Below are 18,720 nucleotides of genomic sequence, written 5' to 3'. Positions count from 1 at the left end.
GATCTGAAGATGTTTTGTCTTGCCTACTTTCCACTCTGCATCTGCACTTCAAGCAATGGGCTGCTTCTCAGCTCCAGAAACATGTTCTAGGCTTTGCTGTGTCAGGTTCTCAGTGGTGTGAAGCCAGAAGCATGTTCTAGACTTGGCTTTTGTCAGGTCAGGTTTTCACTGGTGTGCTCTGTCTTGTGTCTTCAAACAGAAATAATATTCCTGTGAAGTGTGTTGAGATTGATGTTTCTGTACTAATCGAAGGTGGCCAACTTGTGTGTCACTTGTACTGTTTTCATTGGCTGTTAATGTAGCTGCTGTTCCATAGTTATTCAAAACAAAATGCAGAGATTTTATACCAAAAAAAGTACCCAAAGGTCATGCTGGTCATTGATAGTCATCATTACATGGGGCAGGAGTGTAGACAACACAAAGCAAGTTTTATGTGTAGGGATGGTCCGCCACACTTTTATTGGCATTCTGTTTGCTGGATTTTTGTCACCTGGCCATGCGAAGGTGCCTGGGAATATATAGTCTTATTACCACAGTGGAGAAAAATCAGTACTGTTGTCTGTCCCAGTATCTTGGTGGATATAATCACCACAAATGTCATCAGTGTCTTAAATTAGGGTTTTTGTTACTGTGATAAAATTCTATGGTCAAAGCAATTTGGGAAGGAAAGCCTTTATTTCATCTTAAAACTTGTTGTTCATCTATCATTCAGAAAGCCAGGGCAGGAAGTGAAGCAGAGGCCATGGAGGAGTGCTGCTTTAACTGGCTTGCTTAGTCTGTTTTCTTATAGAACCCAGGACCGTCAGTCCAGGGTGGCACCACTCATTGTGAGCTGAGCCCTCCACTTCAGTCACCAATCCAGAAAATGCCCACTGACCAGTCTGGTGGGGCCGTTTTCTAAATTGAGCTTCCCTCTTCCAAGGTGACACTTGGTTGTGTCAAGTTGACATAACTATTCAGCACAGTTAATGAGATGAGCTCTTCTGATCAGCTTTTTTTTCTTTTTCTTTTTTTTTTTTAAAGATTTATTTATTTATTGTATACAGTGTTTCTGTCTGTGTGTATGTCTGCTGGCCAGAAGAGGGCACCAGATATCATTACAGATGGTTGTGAGCCACCATGTGGTTGCTGGGAATTGAACTCAGGACCTGGAAGAGCAGTCAGTGCTCTTAACCTCTGAGCCATCTCTCCAGCCCCATATCAGCTTTTTATTTCATGTTCCTTTTTTTTAAAAAAAAATACAAACAAACAAACAAACCTGTATTTTCTAAAACTACGTCCTCAGCACTAAGTTTACTGTCTGTGAAGTGGTTCCCAATTGTTCAAGTTACATGTGACAGTCCAGTGTCTGGCACACAATAGCAGCTCAGGGCCTGTGCAGGAAGGGGTTAATTGCGGCAGGTTAGCACCAGGACCTAGACTGTGAGGACCTCAGTACTGATGTGGGGACCTGCAGTGTCCACGGGGTGGCGCTAAGGGCTGTGAGGAGTCAGCACTGATGTGGGACCTGCAGTGTCCACAGGCTGGTACTGACGCTTGCTCCCTGGGAGGAACAGGGAAGATGTGGAACTAAGAGTGGGTGTGATGAGAAGTCTCCCTTGCTGAAGCTTGTGGGACCCGTTTTCTTCCCTTCTCTCTTTTCTTCCTGTCCTGTGAGGAACAATTTTGTTTTGCTTGTGTCCCCACCGTGATACACCACCACAGGTCCAAAGTAGTGGGGCTAAAGGAGTATGTTCAGAAACTTAAGATTGTCAGTCAGTAAGGAAACCATTTTTTTATAAATTGATTGAAAAAAAACCTAAATTTTTAAAGATTTATTTACTTATTGTGTGTACCATATTCTGCCTCCAGATAACCTGCAGGCCAGAAGAGGGCACCAGAAATCATTACAGATGGTTGTGAGCCACCATGTGACCATGGTACTTGAACTCAGGACCTCTGAAAGCCAGTGCTCTTAACCACTAAGTCATCTCTCTGCCCCCTGAGCCATCTCTACAGCCCCTAAAACTAATTTTTAAAGGAATAGGATCAAAGTGTCAGCAACAGGGGAGACTGGGTCAAGCCATTGGCTGAATCAGCTTAGGGTTCCACATTTGGCCTCCTTGTCTTTGTAACTGTGGCTTTGGTAATGAACAAAGTGTAGACAGTCTGCTTTTTCTGCTAAGAGGTCAAAGTTTGGGATAGACATTTCTGAAACATGCACACACAGATAAAATACTTAGACTTAGTATAGGAAAGGTCAGGGTCATACACGATTCAGTGAAGAAGTGCCCTGTGTGGCACGCTAAGCAGACGGGCCCTTTCCTTTATTGTAGGCATGACCTTCCCTCCTACCTGTATGGTGTCATGTGAAGGGTAAGGGTGTCCACATTCCAAGTAGCCCCATGTGATAGTATGTTGTAAAAGGGAGACTATGCTTTGTTTTCCAGACACTCAGACCCAAATAATCACACATAAACTATATTAATTACAATACTGTTTGGCCAACGGCTCAGGTGTATTTCTAGCTAGCTCTTATATTTTAAGTTAACCCATTTCTATTAATCTATGTATTGCCACGAGGCTGTGGCTTCCTGGTAATGTTTTGGGATCTTTCTCCTTGCTTTCTGCCTGACTCCGCCTTCTTTCTCCCTTCATTCAGTTTATTTTTTTTTCATTTACCTATATTCTGTCCTGCCATAGGCCAAAGCAGCTTCTTTATTAGCCAATGGTAATAAAACATACAGTGTACAGAGGGGAATCCCACATCAGTATGTGTTTAAGAATGTATCCTATAGGACAGGTACACTAGGCTATAAGATGGGAAACCATCCATTTTTCGTCTTACCATTGACTGTCTTATGGGCATCTGTAAGCCTTTCTTCACCATAGCTCCTTTACAGTGATGCTGGTCTTGTTCGCTCCTGAACTGTTTCTCAGTGTCCTTATGTTCCCTGAGATGTGGGCTGACACCCTTGCATGGGAAAATATATGAGTGGAGAAGTTCTGCTGTGTAGTTGGTGTGCAGTGTGTTTATAGCTGAGCCCAGGGAGGTGTAGGATCTCCTAAAGAGCGCCCTGTTTAGTAGAGAATCCGCAGCCACTCTGCCTTTCACCCATTAGTTCTTTGTTATCTGTAAGACATCGCACTGTCGTGGGTAGGAGAATGTAGAAATAATTATGACCATCCTTCCTTCAAAGGTCCTGATTATATTTCAAGACTTTAGCCTGGTCTCTGTGGGAAGCTAAGAACAGCCTTCTAAGGGAAGGCTTAAGCAGAAGTCTTCGTAAGACTAGAAGTTTTCTTAGGATGACATTTGATCTGGTTCTCAAAATTTGAATTCAGGATTTTGAGAGCAAGCTGTGCATTCTGAATGAAGAAGACAGATATGTCCTTCCTAACATTGTTGGAGAGCAGCAGGCAGCTCAGTGTGGTGGAGACAGAATGGGAGGAACTGAGATGGGAGAGGAGTGAGCACTTAGCCTGCAAACTCTGGGTGTTCTGGGTGCTGGGGTTTTGAGATTTCTGAGAAGCAGCTGAGGGCCTGGGGCCAGGCAGACAGTGTAGAAGTGATCTGTGTTCATGAGCCTGAGGCCAGAGCCCTGGCGTAGTATGACTGGGTGTGGAATGGGGAGGGGGAGAAGGGAGGGAGAGGGAGAATGTGTTGGGAGATAGAAGAAAAAGAGCAAATCAGGTTTCTAGCTTGAATGGATGGGTGGGTAGAGATGCTATTTATAGAACTGGGTCAGCCTTGGCTTTCCTGCTTGCTCTTGAGTCCCTCAAATATTAACTATAGTATGCCATGCTCTTGGAGCAGGCTGGAGTTAGCTTTGGAATCTTTTCTCTAACAGCAAGTGCCCCAGACAGCCTCCGCCAGTCTACTGAGCTTGCACTTGAGAAACAACCTGCTTGTCTTCAGTGTAGATAGTGAAGTCAGTGAGGGACATTTTACCTGTTTCCTCTTGAAAACAGCAGTCCTTCTGCTCTGATAGCACTCTCTGGATACCTCTACTCACTGCCTTCTATTCATGTCAGTAATGCTAGAACTTTGCCTAGATCAACACTGTTTAAATAGCAACCACTCATGTAACGTAGCCAAACAGTAAGACAAGATACCACATAAGATAGCCAAGCAATCACATTTTTTTTAAATTAAAAAATTAAGTTTATTTTAATAATCAAAATTTTATCTAATGTATCTAAAATACATTATTTAAATGTTTAATCAAATTTAACAAGTGAATGAGGTAGTTTGCATTTATAATATTCCTTGATTCTGAGTAGCCATACAGATTGTGAGCTAATGCATTGGACAGTGTTGAGTGACAGCTTGGCTCAGGGGTAGTGAATGACCTGTGTGTAAGAAACTGCTCTAAAGATTACATGTGCAGTCAGGGAGCTTTGCTTCTGCTGTGCAACAGTTGAACAGGTTACTGTACTTTAGTAGTGAGAGGCAGGAGCTCACAGGAGGCAGCTCTGATGCTGGAGGATGTGCTGAGGTGTCAGTAGCAGGGTCTGTAGTCACTTATCCCCTTTAAAGAGGACATTCTTGGGTTACATTGTAAGAGAAGCCACAGCCCAGTCTGTGGGCATCCACAGTTTTATAACTGTTCCCTGATAACATTTTAGATACATATTAACATACAGGTAGTTGAGGATCATTTTAAAAGTCTTAAAATTGGGTAAGGGGCAGACTTCTTAGAGGTTAGAGCAGTACAAAGACCTGGGTTCAAATCTCTAGCACCCCCACCCTAAAGACTTAGAGTGTTTTCCAAATGAGTTCAGAGAAAAACATCTTGTTAACATGGGAAGTAGAAAGAGTGCTATTGGCCGGGTGGTGGAGGCGCATGCCTTTAATCCCAGCACTCGGGAGGGAGGCAGAGGCAGGCCGATCTCTGTAAATTCGAGGCCAGCCTGCCTGGTCTACAAGAGTTAGTTCTAGGACAGGCTCCAAATCTATAGAGAAACCCTGTCTTGAAAAAAAACAAAAAATAAAAAATAAAATAAAATAAAAACATAAAAATGCTGTTGTAGTGTGCTAGTATTTTTATTTTAGTTTTCATTCAGTTGGAAAGAAGTATTTTATATATTGAATATTAATTTGCTGAATTGGATTTTTAGAATTTATTATATTTGAGACTTTATAATATGTATCTGAATATAAAGTGAGATTATTTTTCTAAAATTTCTTAGTGACGTTAGTGATTAAATATCTTGTGTGGTCTCTCATATTTTGGTATAATTTTTATTAATCTCTCTAAGAAGTCCTCTTCAAGGATAACATAGGCCCACAACGTCCTTTTTTTCATAGCAGTTTTAGAAGCTTATGGAAATCATTTAATAGAATGGAATTGTAGAAAAGCAATACAAAGACTTCACAAATCTTTGTGAAGATTAGGAAGTTTATATTTTCAGGTGTTATTGAAAACAAAACTCAAGGGGACCCTAAGGTTACTAGAAAACATCACTACCCTAATGTTAAACACTTTATGTAGCTGGTAACTGAGTTCAGATCCTCTGCATGAGCGGTGCTCCTTCCTGTCTGCTGAGCCCTCTCTCTATCCCCCTTGTTTTGGTACTGAACTCTGTTTCTGTTTTGAGTGCCTTGTATTAGACGATGTAAAAGCTGCTGGGGTACACCAGGAAGTGAACGTTTAACTCCAAGTCAGGATACATTTGGGGAAACAGTTATCTCTTCTCATCTCTAATAGTCACTACTGTTGTCTAGGTCACCCGGACTCCAAACGCAGTGTCTTGTGTGTTTAGACGGGTATCCGAGTGGTTTCCAAGTGGACCCCATCTGTTTGCATGTGTCTGTTCACACATGCTTTTCTTTCCTGTGCCTGACCTCACAAAAGCATTTCCAGTCTCATGCTTAGGCTGTTGAACTAAATCCCTAATTCTGTTTTCTTACTCCTTCCTTTTGCTCATCATTTCTGTTATTTTGGTGGGCTGTGTATCATTTTAAATAAACAGTGATGTCTCAATGATCTTACTAGCCCATTCTTCAGATGGAAAAGGGAGGTAAAGATCTAATTGACTTCTCCAAAGTCACCCAGTAACTAAGCAGTAAGTAGCATGCATCTTCTCTCACACCTTCCCTCTAGCCTGCTTCACTCAATCCACACTGCTTAGCCTACCACTTACACTCCCCCTCCCCTATTGCACTCCCAGCATGCCTCATATTGTAGACTGAACCCCAGGTTCCTGAGTATGTTAAGTCCAGCTCTACCACTGAGCTATGCCTGCAGCCAACTTGTGTTTCCAGCCCTGATCTGGTCTGTGTTCTCTGGTCATATTTAAGCTGTTGCTTAAAAGAGAGGCAGCTGCAGGTGCCGCCTGGGGCAGCTTGTGAAGTGCTCCTAGTTCTGTGTTCTTCACAGGGCTTTTCGGAGCTGATCATGAGATTCATGGCGACTGTTAACTAGGGCCTTTTTTCTCCTTTGCTTTAAGCATGTGTTTTTGGAAACTTGTGAATTCGCTCTTGCCTGAAATTCGCGTTATTTAATCTCCTGTCTCCCCTGTGACCACAGCTGCCTACATAGGTTGTGCCTGAAGCAGATGTTCTCTCTGCACGGTGACACTTTCTCTGCTGGTTCCTGGTATCTTCATTCCTCTGCAGATCCAGCAGTCTTCCTTCTAGAGGAGTCTCTAGGATTCCCACATTGTCTTTGAGGCACGGTAGAGAGTAGTAAGGGCTCTGGAAATAGACCTGCTGTGCCTTCTGAGGATGCTACTTCATAGGCGGTGCCACCCAGGGCCTGCTACTTTGCAGAGCACTGACTGCAGTGGAGCCTCACACAGAGCTCCTCTGGCTCTGTGCCTCACTGCCACAGTTTGACCCAAAGGCAGAGTTTGCTAAATGCTTTTCATTCTTTTTTTTTCTTGTCCCATCCATCCCCTAACTGGGTTTCACAGTGTAGTCCTGGCTGTCCTGGAACTCACTCTGTAGTCCAAGCTGGCTCTAAACTCAGAATCGGCCTACCTCTCCCTTCCTGGTACGTCTGCCTCCCAAGTTCTGGGATTAAAGGCGTGCGTCACCCCTGCCTGGCTTTACTTTTTATTCTTTGCTCTAATTGTTGACTGCTATGCACAGACCTGTGACATAGAAACCCATGTTATCAAGAACACTTGTGAAAATGTACTTCTTGAAAGGGAAAAGGACGCTTGGTTGTTAGACACTTACTTTAGGTCACTAAGTTTGAGGCTTTTCTTACACACTTTACTTGCTAGCACCTCCTTTTCCTGTGATTTTGAGTGCTGATGGCAAAGAGAGGGAGACGGCTTTAGTGACTTTAACGGTATCATTTCAATTAGAGTGCTGCCCTATGTATTTACGTAGGATGCAGCTTCGGACAGCAGTGTTTTCTAGATTACCTTGGTTAGCTGTAGAACTGAAATGTTAACTGCTTTTGCATAATGTAATGAAGGAGTGAAATTTACTATAGAAATAGACTTCTTAATGAGGAACATTTTTATTCTTAAATATTGAAACCATTATTATGTAGTTAATTTGGGTTTTTTATTTGTTTATTGAAACAGTGTCTCACTGTGTATTTCTGTTTGGTCTCAGACTCTATGTAGACCATAGAGTAGACCTCAGACTCTATGTAGACCAGATGACCTCAAACTGAGAAGAGATCCACTTGATTCTGCCTCCCAAGTGCTGGATTAAAGGCACATACCACTCATGATTAACTTTTAAGTATCTTTGTTCAGGTAAATACCTTGTTTTTTGAATGGGTTGTGATGGAAATTCTGCAATACACAGTGTTTTAATTGAAATCATTAAGCCAAATGATTCTCTCATTGGATAATTTTAAATGTTAAGCCATAAGTTCTTAACTGTCTTAAAAATATCTTGTTTATTTAACAGCTGTTTAATTAGAACTAAAAAAGAAGAGTATGTGTATGGCCCCCTGTTTATCCTTGAGATAGGAAAGGGAAAAGTTTTCTTTTCTTCTTATTTTTCTTTTTATTTTAATGAAACAAGGTTTCTCTGTGTATCCCTAGCTGTCCTGGAACTCGCTCTCTATATCAAGACTGGCCTCGAACTCACAGAGAGTCACCTGTTTCTGCCTCCCAAGTGCTGGAATTAAAGGCATGTGCCACTGCCGCCTGGCTCTTTTCTTTCTTTTTTAAAGTTTTTTTTTTCTTTTTTCTTTTGCTGAGCTTGCTTTAGAAGGCAGAGGAAGGCTTGAAGCAGAGACTCTGCCCAAAGCTTAGTCATGTCTTCTAGGTGTTCTTATGCAGATTGTTGGGGTGCAGTTGAAAGTCTGCTTTAACTGTGGTTGTTGAGGGGCTCTACTGTATTTAGTTCTAGTTGTCTTTTTCTGTTTTAAATTCTTTTCTGCCGAGGAAAAACCAGCTAACCAGTCAACCTTCGCCTTTTTAGATGGCTTTGTCTCTGCACTTGACCATCTCTAAGTATGTTGTAAGATCCCGTTAATGTGTTGTAAACCCTTGTGAAGTTATGGGTGTCAGATCTGAAGAGAAACTTGGGGCATGGGGGAGAGGAAGTTTATATGCATGTATGTTTGCATGTATTACGGTATGTGTTTGTGTACATACATACATGCACATCGTATTAACATTTTTAGAAAAAGTAGCATTTTGCTATTATTTGAAATTTTGATAAAATGAATTAACTTGGAATCTTGGCATTACAATGTTTCTTTTAATATTCATGGATTATCCTTTGTCTCCTCCGCATATTAGATAGTGTTAGTTCGTATCTGTGGCATGTTATAAGGGAGTGCTCAATTTCCATTGAGTGTGGTAATGAGTTGTTTTGTTGTCCCCGGGAGAGTCTGACTTGTCATCTTGCTCCAGTGTCTGAGCCTTCTCACACTGATTTCTGTATAGTGATGGACTGGTGGGACTGAGGTTTTTGTTTGCCTTTTTTACGTACATGCTACACTTTCCAGTTTAAAAGGCATCTGAGCTATGAAGAGCAGGCCTGGGACGGTTTTGTGAGCAGCTGGAGTGCTACAGTTAAGCTGTCTGGATTGTTGTGGGTTCACCCTTAGCTGCTCCACACGACTCTGATCTAGGAGAAGAGAATGAAGATCCCATCACCAGACTGAAATGGGAAGGGCTGTTTTTGTAAAATGCACTTGACATACTTCTGTCACTTTGGCTGATGTTTAAGCACTTGATGTGCCACCAACTGTTTTTAATCCTATCTCAGGTGACTGCACAGGTAGAAGTATGAAGGACTATGTTCACAGCAGCTTTGTTTGTCATAGCCAGAACCTGGAAACAACCTAAATGCACCTCAACTGAAGAAGAATGGTTAAGGAAAATGGGGCATATTTACACAATGGAATACTATACAACAGAAAAAAAAATAATGACATCTTGAAATTTGTGGGCAAATAGATGGAGCTAGAAAACGTTATGTTGAGTGAGGTAACCCAGACCCAGAAAGACAAATATCACATGTACTCACTCATAAGGGACTTTTAGACATAAAGCAAAGAAACACTAGCCTACAAATAACAATCCCAGAGAACCTAGACAACAAAGAGGACCCTAAGAGAGACATACATGGTTCTAATCTACATGGGAAGTAGAAAAAGACAAGATCTCCTGAGGAAATTGGAGCATGGGGACTTTGGGGGGAGGGTAGGAGGAGGGGAGAGGAAAGGAGGGAACAGAGAAAAATACATAACTCAAAAAAAATAAAAAAAGATGAAGAACAGCTCAGAAATCAAGACTGGGCCGTCCCATTGAAATGCCAGAAGCTGTCTTACCATCTGCTCTGATGGGCAGTCCTTTATAAGATCGTTTCATAGAGTTATTTAATTATAGTCAGTATAGTGTATCAGTTTGAAGAAAAAGGAATTTTTGTACAATTCCTTACATATTTGTGAGAAGTTGGGCTTTTAAATATTGGTTAGTTTATGAGCAGTTTCATCAGGACCCCTGTTATTGCTTCATTTTTTATACTATTAACTTGGATGCTACTGGACTAGCCGCCATTGTTCTCTGGAAATCTGGAATCCTGCAAACACTGTTCATCCTTAAAAGTATTTATAGATGTTGGGCATTTTTAGGGGTGTGGTTTTGGTCAGACCTGCATGGGTGCAGCATTGTGCTCTGTGCTGGAACTCTGCTGGGAACCGACTGTTTCAGCAGCTGTGGTCTGTTCAGAGAAGCCCTGGATTATTCCTTTAGGGCTCTCAGCTACATAACTAACGTTAAGCTTCCCCCAGAAATGATCCTGCTATTTGCCACCAAAAGGTGGGTAAGCTCTTCTCAGTTAGGAAATAGACGGCATGTGAAAAATAGTATCCCTAATTTCTTGAGTGCCTTAGACTGAGTGCTTACTTAAGCCATTGAGGATCATAAACCATTCCTATGAAATTTAACTGTTTTCTCACTACATTTGCTTCATACTTAAAATGTGATTGTATAAGTATCCAGTTTTCAATTGTAGTGTGGTTTTTTTTGGGGGGGGGTGGTGTTTCTAGTAAAGCATTAGTATTAAGTTTTTCAAAAGTTTTGTTGTAATTAATTTAATAACTGTCAGCCTTACTTGTTGTTAGCATATAGAGGGTCTTCAGTTTTAAACCGGCATTGCTAAATCTCTTAGTGGCAGATTCTACCATACTGGTTTTTTATTTACTATCTATTAGATGGCGAATACTTAGGAGCTTCCGTGGCTGTCCTCATCCCTGGAGCCCCACATTCAGGAAGGCCAGGAGAGGTGCTACCACACAGCACACAGCAGCACATCAGAACAGTCACTGCATTAGAGCGGCACCTGTGCAGGGCAGAGCAGCAGCCCCCAGACCAGTCACAGACCTCTGGTCATTCTATTTGGTGGGCCGCCGCCGCCGCCGCCGCCGCCGCCTCCTCCTCCTCCCCCTCCCCCTCCCCCCCCCCCTCCCCCTCTTCCTCCCCCTCCTTTCTTTTTTTTTTTCTTTTGGGCAGGTTTTTCCTCCATAATCCTGACCCCCCCCCCCAAACTCACTCTAGATCTGGTTGGCATCAAACTCCGAGGTCTGCCTGCCTCTGCCACTGCTGTGATTAAAGGCGTGTGCTACCACTGCCAGGCACAAGCCCCCCTCTTTAGAGCTTCTTCTCACCTCAGACTTTATCTTTAGACGCAACAGACATACTTTTATTTACCTGTCTTTGATTCTCAAGTTTCTCCACCTCCTCGTTCCTAGTGGGCTCAGAGCAACTTGGTGACTTTATTTCTTAATGTTTTATAAGTATAGGTACCATCAGAAAAATTTATCTTCTCCACTTGGAATATGTAATGCTGTTAACATCTATAAATGCCAGGTGGTATTACCTCCCTTATATTTTTGCTATTTAAAGAAAATTTTAGGGGGGCTGGAGAGATGGCTCAGTGGTTGAGAGCACTGGCTGCTCTTTCAGAGGCCCTGAGTTCAATTCCCAGCAACCACATGGTGGCTCACAACCATCTGTAATGAGATCTGGCGCCCTCTTCTGGCGTGCGGGCATACATGGAGGCAGAATGTTGTATACATAAGAAATAATAAAAAAAAAGGAATGTTAAAATTTTTTTTAGGGCATTAGAATACAAATTTTATATGTGAGTTATAACAGTGCAATAATTACGGCACTTAGCAGCTATCTCTTCAGGGGTTATTTTAATATTTTCCATACTCCATGTTATATTAAGAATTAAGTTCTTGGGCTTCCAATTTCAGCAATAAGGAGCTAGTTTACCTCTGATTGGAGGTAAAGGTCCTTTTGCTTTGAGGTTAAATACATTTTTCTGTAGTTGAGCTTTTAGGGTAGTATAGTTCCCCCGAAATAAGCCCATGTGAAGTATGCAGTAAGTTAAATGTAGACATTTGTATGCTGGCCTCCTACTGTGAAGACTATTCTCTGTGGTTCTTGTCTGTCCTTCTGTGGCCCAGCTGTCCGTGTCAGTTGTTCTGGGGCTTTCCATACACACTGCTCAGTTGCCCTGGGGGCGCTTCCCCTTGCCCTGCTCGTCCTTGTGCTGGGACTGCCATCCATGTGATTTTATAGGTGCAGGGAGCTCACAATATGTTATTTTTGTTGCCACAGTTGTCTTTTAGAAGTATTTTTACTTTTTTTTTCTGGTGTGCTTAATTTTTCTGTGTGGATTTTAGTTTCTGTCTGTAGTCATTTTCCTCCCATGAACCTCTCTGAATTTTTTTTATTTTGAGTACAGATCTAATATTGACAAATTCTTTCATTGACTGAAAAATTACTTTGCTGACATTTTTATGAGGATATTTTCACTAGAGATAGATTTCTAGGCTGGAGGTCTTTTTCTTTAGATGGGGCGTGGTTTTCATAAGTCAGTGGTTTGCCTGTGTAAAATCCTGTGACTACTTGTGGGTTTTCAGTGATCTGATTGGATATTTAAATGCTTTGGCCTTGCTTTCCCATTACTCTCTGTACTTCTGAATTTGACGAGTCTCTGTTTGTTTGTTTGTTTATTTAATATTCACTGATCTTTGTTTCTAGAATTTTCATGTGGTTCCTTTTATAGGTTGCACTTCTCTAGTAAGATTCGCTGTTTACTTAGAGTAGCAGCTTTTGTGTTTGAGTTTTATTATTTCTTGTTAATGAATGTCCACACTTCTTGCAGTATCCTGCGTTTTCTGGCTTGGTGGATTGGATTGATGGCACAGCGTATGTGCCGTGTTGTAGAGCATCTAGATCTTGGTGTCTTCCTTGAGTATTTAATGTGCCTTCATCCGTTGAGATTTGTTTTTCTGTCTGTGTTAAGAAGGTCAAGCCTTTGTTTTAGAATAGAACTAGGCAAACCTTGAACCTAACATGTTTGGTCTTCTGGCCTCTGTTGGATCTCTGGTTGTTTATCTTGGTTTAGTCACTGGAGTTGGTTGGAATACAATGTCATACTGGTCTGTTCAGGCCTTGATGATTATTTAGCTCACAGCGTTCTGATAGATTTCGTTGCCTAACTAACAGTATGGGCTCTTCTGTGTAGCTTAGCTATAATTGAGAGTCAGGTGACACTCATTCCCATCTCTTCCCACATGGTGTGGCAGCACTGCCGAGTCTACTAGAGTCTGGCTTCCTTTCCCTCTGTGACCACAGACGTCTCCAACATGGCTGAAAACCAGTTATTTCATGTCTTGGTCAGTTCTGTAGTCATTTACCATGAATGAGGCAGTCTAGTAGTAGCAGGGACTTTAAAGTGGTCAAATATGGAAGTCTGAGATGATAGGCTTTTACCCTATCCCATTGTTACTGACAGCTTAATATACCGATTTCATTACTGTTGCATACTAATAAATACAGGCTCTTACTTAATATCATACAAGTAATTTCATTGCTTTTATGCATAACAATATTATGTCTAATAGGTGAAGATGTTTGCATGTGTGTATGGATGTGTGTGTGGTTATCAATCATGTAGCAACATACATTGGTTCATATGCCCTTAATGTAAGGTCACTTTTATTAAATAGCCCTTATCATCAGATTCAGCAAAGCCCCAGTTGATGTGTGGTTTAATCTTAACATAGATTTATCTAACTCCAGCAGCCACAGAGTGAGACACTGCACTCTTGGGCTGTGAAGGGCGAGTGGAGACTCTGTGTCGGAAGGCTGTGGCCTGACCCCGAGCTTCAGTCCAGAGTCACTCCTTTCACTCTCCTGTCCTATGATCAGATTCAGTCCCTGTGAGTACAGGCTGTGCCCAGGGGCATAGTCAGCAGAGCCACTCATGGGTGTGCAGCCCTTTTTCTCCAATCCCACTGTTTGTAGCCGTTTAAAACACAGCTAGCTGTTCCTCTAACACTTATTTCTCTTTAACACCTTGTTTCTTACTGCTAGGGAATCTAGTAGGTTTATTCCCATGCAAAGCTGATTTCTCCTGATGTTTCTTAAGGGATTCTGTGTCAGACCTTAGCTTCAGAGTTTCTATAGTTGAGTTCTCTAATTTCGATGAACTTGTACTATTTTCATTTATTTGTTCTTTAGTATTGTTCTTAGGTTGGCTGTTTCTCTTTAATCTAAAACAGAGCAATGCAGTCACTAGTCTTGTATCTGCACAGTAGTAGTAGTGACACCTATCCAGGGGGTTGAATGTAGTGTTCTCTAGACCAGTGACCTTGAGACTAGTTGTAGCAGAGGCAAGGGTTGAGTGTTTCTTGTTACATTTCCTCAGGTCTTTCTCAGGCTTTTTAGTTTGGTCTTTTCTTGGGTCTGCAGTGCTGAGTGTATCACATACCAGCTCCAGCAGTCTGCCGATGGACTTGTCTGCCCAGCCAGTGTTGTCTCACTAGGGACACGCTCCCCAGCCACTGTTGCTCTCCCTAAAACACATTGAGAAACGCTTAGTTTTCAAGCTGTTAATTTGGCAACATAATTTTAATGGGTTTTTGAAAGTTAAAACATGCTTCTGTGGTAAAACCAGTTCGCACAGTTCAGATAATGATTGGAGAATTAAATGGTGCAAATTTATTAGGTAACTATATCATTTGATATGCCAGTGTATATTGATGTTTACTTTTAGGCTGAAATATTGTAGTTGTTTGTTAGTTTAATTGCATAAGGATCATTTGTAATATGGTAGGTATTGGGTGAACCATACAAAATTATTACTTTAGATCCCAAAGACAATTTTGTATGCTTCAATCTAGTTCTTCATGATTACATCATCTCTGCTAAAAGATGAGCTATGTCTACTTTTAAGTTAACATTTGAGTGTAAATGGAAGGTAGAGACTGGGAAGAACGCATACGTGGTAGTTTGTGTCATTCAGGGTCAGACTGAGAGAAACGTCTGCTTTGGCTTGTCTGCTTGGAGTCTGTAGGAAAGAAGTGAGTGGGTACCTCATGGGAGGAAATGAGCGACCTGACTTCTGACATTTATGCAAAGAATTGCATATGAAGTAGATTGAGCATATCAAGTACACCTGTCAAGTATCCCCGTGTACAAACCACCACAAAACTTGACAATCCCAGAAGAGAAAGACTCTGTTCATTGTAAATCTGCACTCATTGATGGCCTGTGGCAGATTGTAAAAAGAGTACCAGGTACTTGACAACCTAATATGCAACACTGTAACACTTCTGAACACCCAGTGCACACAGACACCACCTCCCACTCATTTGCATCTTTAAGAACCAAAGCAGCCGGACTTCTGTGGCAAGCCTCTAATCTCAGCACTCAGGCAGATCTGAGTTCAAGGTCAGCCAGGGTCATACAGAGAAATGCTGTCTTTGAAAACCAACCAGCCAACCAACCAACACAACAAAACAACAAAAAACCCAAAGCAGAAGTAACTGGCAGGCAAGTATATTGGGAGCCTCTGGTGTCTGTATGGTCAGATGCAACTTATTTTTTGCATCATCTGCTACTGCTATTGGCTAGAGAACAACTTTCCACCTATTTACTTATTTATTCGTTTATTTATTTATAGATATTTTAATCACTGGCTGACTGGAAAACTTGCTGTGTGACCAGGCTGATCTTGAGCTCTGCCTCCTGAGGGCCGGACTAGCACAGCTCTTTAAAAATGACAAAAGCAGCTCATTGTCTTGTAGGTCTGTTTAAGATAGTGTTGACATCAACTGGCAGCAATTCAGGCTCTGTCCTAGTTGTGCATATCCAAACCATAACTACCGTTAGACCAGTGTCAGAGATGGTTGGAAAGTACAGTCCTCTGAGAAGGATCTTTGGTGGGGTGTGAGGCTAGCAGCATAGTAACACCATAGCATTGATAGCAAGAACAGTGGCTTCTCATTTAGACTTAACCTTAAATGGGTCTAGGAATTGGCAAAACTAAGGTCCCGAATGGTCATGTAATTTGTCATTACAACCTTGATCATATTGCCATTATCAATTTCTCTTTATTAAGGACCTCTAGTTTACTTATATTCTGTTGCTACACTTTCCTTTTAGCATGTAGAGTAAAGCCCTCCTCCATACCATTTGACAAATAGAATTCTGAATTTTTGCTGTTATAGGCATGGCTGCTGTCTTGTTCAGATGTTTTTCCTTAACTGAGTAGTTTCTCCATTGAATTAAATTGACTGAAAAATGGAAAGCTTATAAAATGCTCTGTTTCCACCTAACACGGTTTGCTGTCACTTGACTTGTTTGCACTGTGTTGTCACTAAAGCTGCACCATGCACCATGCACAGGCTACTCTAAGAACAGTACCAGAGACAGGTGATGGGAGGGCAGTCTGAGCCCTGGTCTTAGAGAGGGCCCTGTAGGCATCCATCGCTGACAGTGCAGAGGTGCACACAGGCTGAGTAAAGAGACGCAGCCAGTAGGAACTGGTTTGTGATCACATGGGAGATAGATGTGCTAGTAGGAGTGTTCTGTGGGACAGGAGCCCACAAACTGGGGCTGCTAATGAGGTGAATTGTGAGGGGACCCCTCTCCTGCGACTCCAGAGTTTGTTCAGGGCGGCACTTTTGTATGGTGGAAAGGAGAAGCAGACCTGAGTTCTGGGACTGGAGCTTATTTGAGTTTGCAGACTTCGTCAGCGTTCAGTTAGAGGTGTTATAGTCTAGCCGGTTGCCCATTGTCCGCCCAGGGCCTTTATGCCGTCACAGTAAAGTTAGAGTGCTTGACAGTGCGCTAATGGCTGATCTTATTTGGCCATTTGCAAGTTCCTGGAGTTAGTTGCTCTGAGCACTTACCCTTCAGGGCACCGTTGTCAGGTAGTCACTGTTACCTCAAAACTACACACAAGGCTCTTAGAGGTGTGTGGTAAAGCTGAGCCTTCACACTTGTTGCCTGGCTTAGTTTCTGCTTCTGTTGTGTCCTTCCCTGGGTAGTGTGGTCTGGTGAGCACTGGGCACTCATGGAAGAGGAGACGCAGGACTGATTGATCAGGGCTTTAAATCTGCGTTTTCTAGTCACAAACTTGGCTGGAGATAGGAAACTTTTTTTTTTTCTTTTTAAAGCCTGGCCATCAGTGATTCTACAGACTACAGTGTTCATCTCCTTTTCTGCTGTGGATATTATTATAATCATGGTGATCTCTGACCTCTGACTTTCCTCCCTCCTTGAGCTTGCCAGGTCTGTTTTGTCAGGACAGTGTTGGGAAAGTCTAGGGGATCTCATATCTGCAGATTAATTCAGTTAGGTGTTGAGTAGCTGTTTGCTCAGCTCTTGGTCACCCAGCTGGGGTGCTCATTGTTAGCACGTGCCCTTCAGATTTGTTCTGGGGAACTAGTTAATTGGCAAGACTCTTCTCAAGAATCCACACTGTAGGGTTCTTAAGTATTAAGAATTTCATATGTGAAAATAAGTTTTGGAAGTTGTTACTTTTGGACCAGTGAGGTATCTCAGTGGATAAAGGCACTTGTGGCCAAATCTGATGACCTGAGTCTGATCCCTAAGACTTAGCTGGTACAAGGAGAGGAGCTGACTGCTGCAGGCTGCCCCCTGTCCTCCATGTGTGCACTGTGACATGGCATGTGTGAACACCTGCACACAAACTCATAACAGTTTTTAAAAGTAAACAAATAAATGTAGTATTTTTAAGTTGTTACTGTTTGTTATAAAAAGTTTAAAGGAGATTTTCTCAAAAGAAATTTATATTAATTTTAATCTGTGTTTTATACCATATTTAACATATAGCTATTAACGTTGAATGACTACGCCTGTTGATTGTTACAAAGGTTTTTACTAATATTGGATGTCCTAAAGTACTAGTTGACGTGTCTGAGCTACATCTGATGCCACACACATTAGGATAGGACTCCTTTTAACCATTCCCTTGTCTGTTCCAGGAGGAGAGACTTCAGCATGCAAACCTTCATCTGTTCGGCTTGCACCGTCCTTTTCATTCCATGCTGCTGGCCTTCAGATGGCTGGACAGATGCCCCACTCACATCAGTACAGTGACCGTCGCCAGCCAAACTTCAGTGACCAGCAGGTTCCTGCCTTATCATATTCTGACCAGATTCAGCAACCTCTAACTAACCAGGTAATTTCATTAATTGTCAGAAATGATGTTGAAATTATAGCTTATACCTTTGAAAATGCTAGATCAGTAAAATGGCAAAATGCCTTCAGTTTTCCCTGCTAAATGGAAGCTTTGGTAGACAAAGCATGATGTGTAGCAGCGTGTTTACGTTTGTAGGTTCTCCCACCCTAGCATGTGTTTTCACTTTATTGAAAGATACTCGGAAACACAGCTACAGCTTCTTATTCTGGAAAAGAAGGGAAATTCTTTCTAAGGAAGAGATTTAAAACTTTAAAAAAAATAAAATTTATATTTATGGAAAGATAATGGTTAATTTAAGAAAGGCATAGGAAACTTGAGAATCATAACATTTATGCTATGATTTTATGTTATAAACAGCTTTTATATACATTTATAAAGTTATAGGCAAAAATCCTTAACACTCAAAGGATGTGGGAATATTAAGCATACTGTTCAAATAGTCAGACTACAGTCCCAGCAGTTTCTTATAAATTGAGGCTATAAAAGACTGCTGAAATCTCCAAACATACTGTATGCATATATGTAGGTATATCTTAAACGTTTGAATTAGCTGTGCCCTACGTTAATTACTGTTTGGGGGGAATCTTCTCACAGGCTATGGTTGTGAGGTAGTTTATTTTCTCACTGTGGTAGTAAGGAACTCGATTGCTGTTAATGGATTTAGGATTTTAGTCGGCCTTTGCTTTATTCAGATTTCTTAGTATAGCAAGTAAGGAATGACAAGTGTTTTTTATACCAGATTAGTTGAAAAGTGCTTTCTTTTCTTTTTTTTTTTTTTTTTTTTT

At 41.6% G+C, this 18,720-nt stretch overlaps 1 protein-coding gene across 2 annotated transcripts in view; it reads left to right on the top strand.

Annotated features, from left to right (window-relative positions):
* The window catches only part of Dyrk1a (dual specificity tyrosine phosphorylation regulated kinase 1A), a 77,816-nt gene that overhangs the window by 26,603 nt on the left and 32,493 nt on the right, over window positions 1-18,720 (top strand). For both annotated transcript variants that reach the window (XM_005345160.2, XM_005345161.3), the window contains exon 2: window positions 17,718-17,914. In XM_005345160.2, the coding sequence (XP_005345217.1) occupies window positions 17,718-17,914 (197 nt within the window). The remainder of the gene's footprint in view (window positions 1-17,717; window positions 17,915-18,720) is intronic.

This window comes from Microtus ochrogaster, chromosome 2 (genome assembly GCF_000317375.1).
Source record: "Microtus ochrogaster isolate Prairie Vole_2 chromosome 2, MicOch1.0, whole genome shotgun sequence".
In the NCBI taxonomy this organism is placed as follows: domain Eukaryota; kingdom Metazoa; phylum Chordata; class Mammalia; order Rodentia; family Cricetidae; genus Microtus; species Microtus ochrogaster.
Note: the sequence above shows the minus strand (reverse complement) of the source record. Positions and strands in the feature narration are given on the sequence as shown.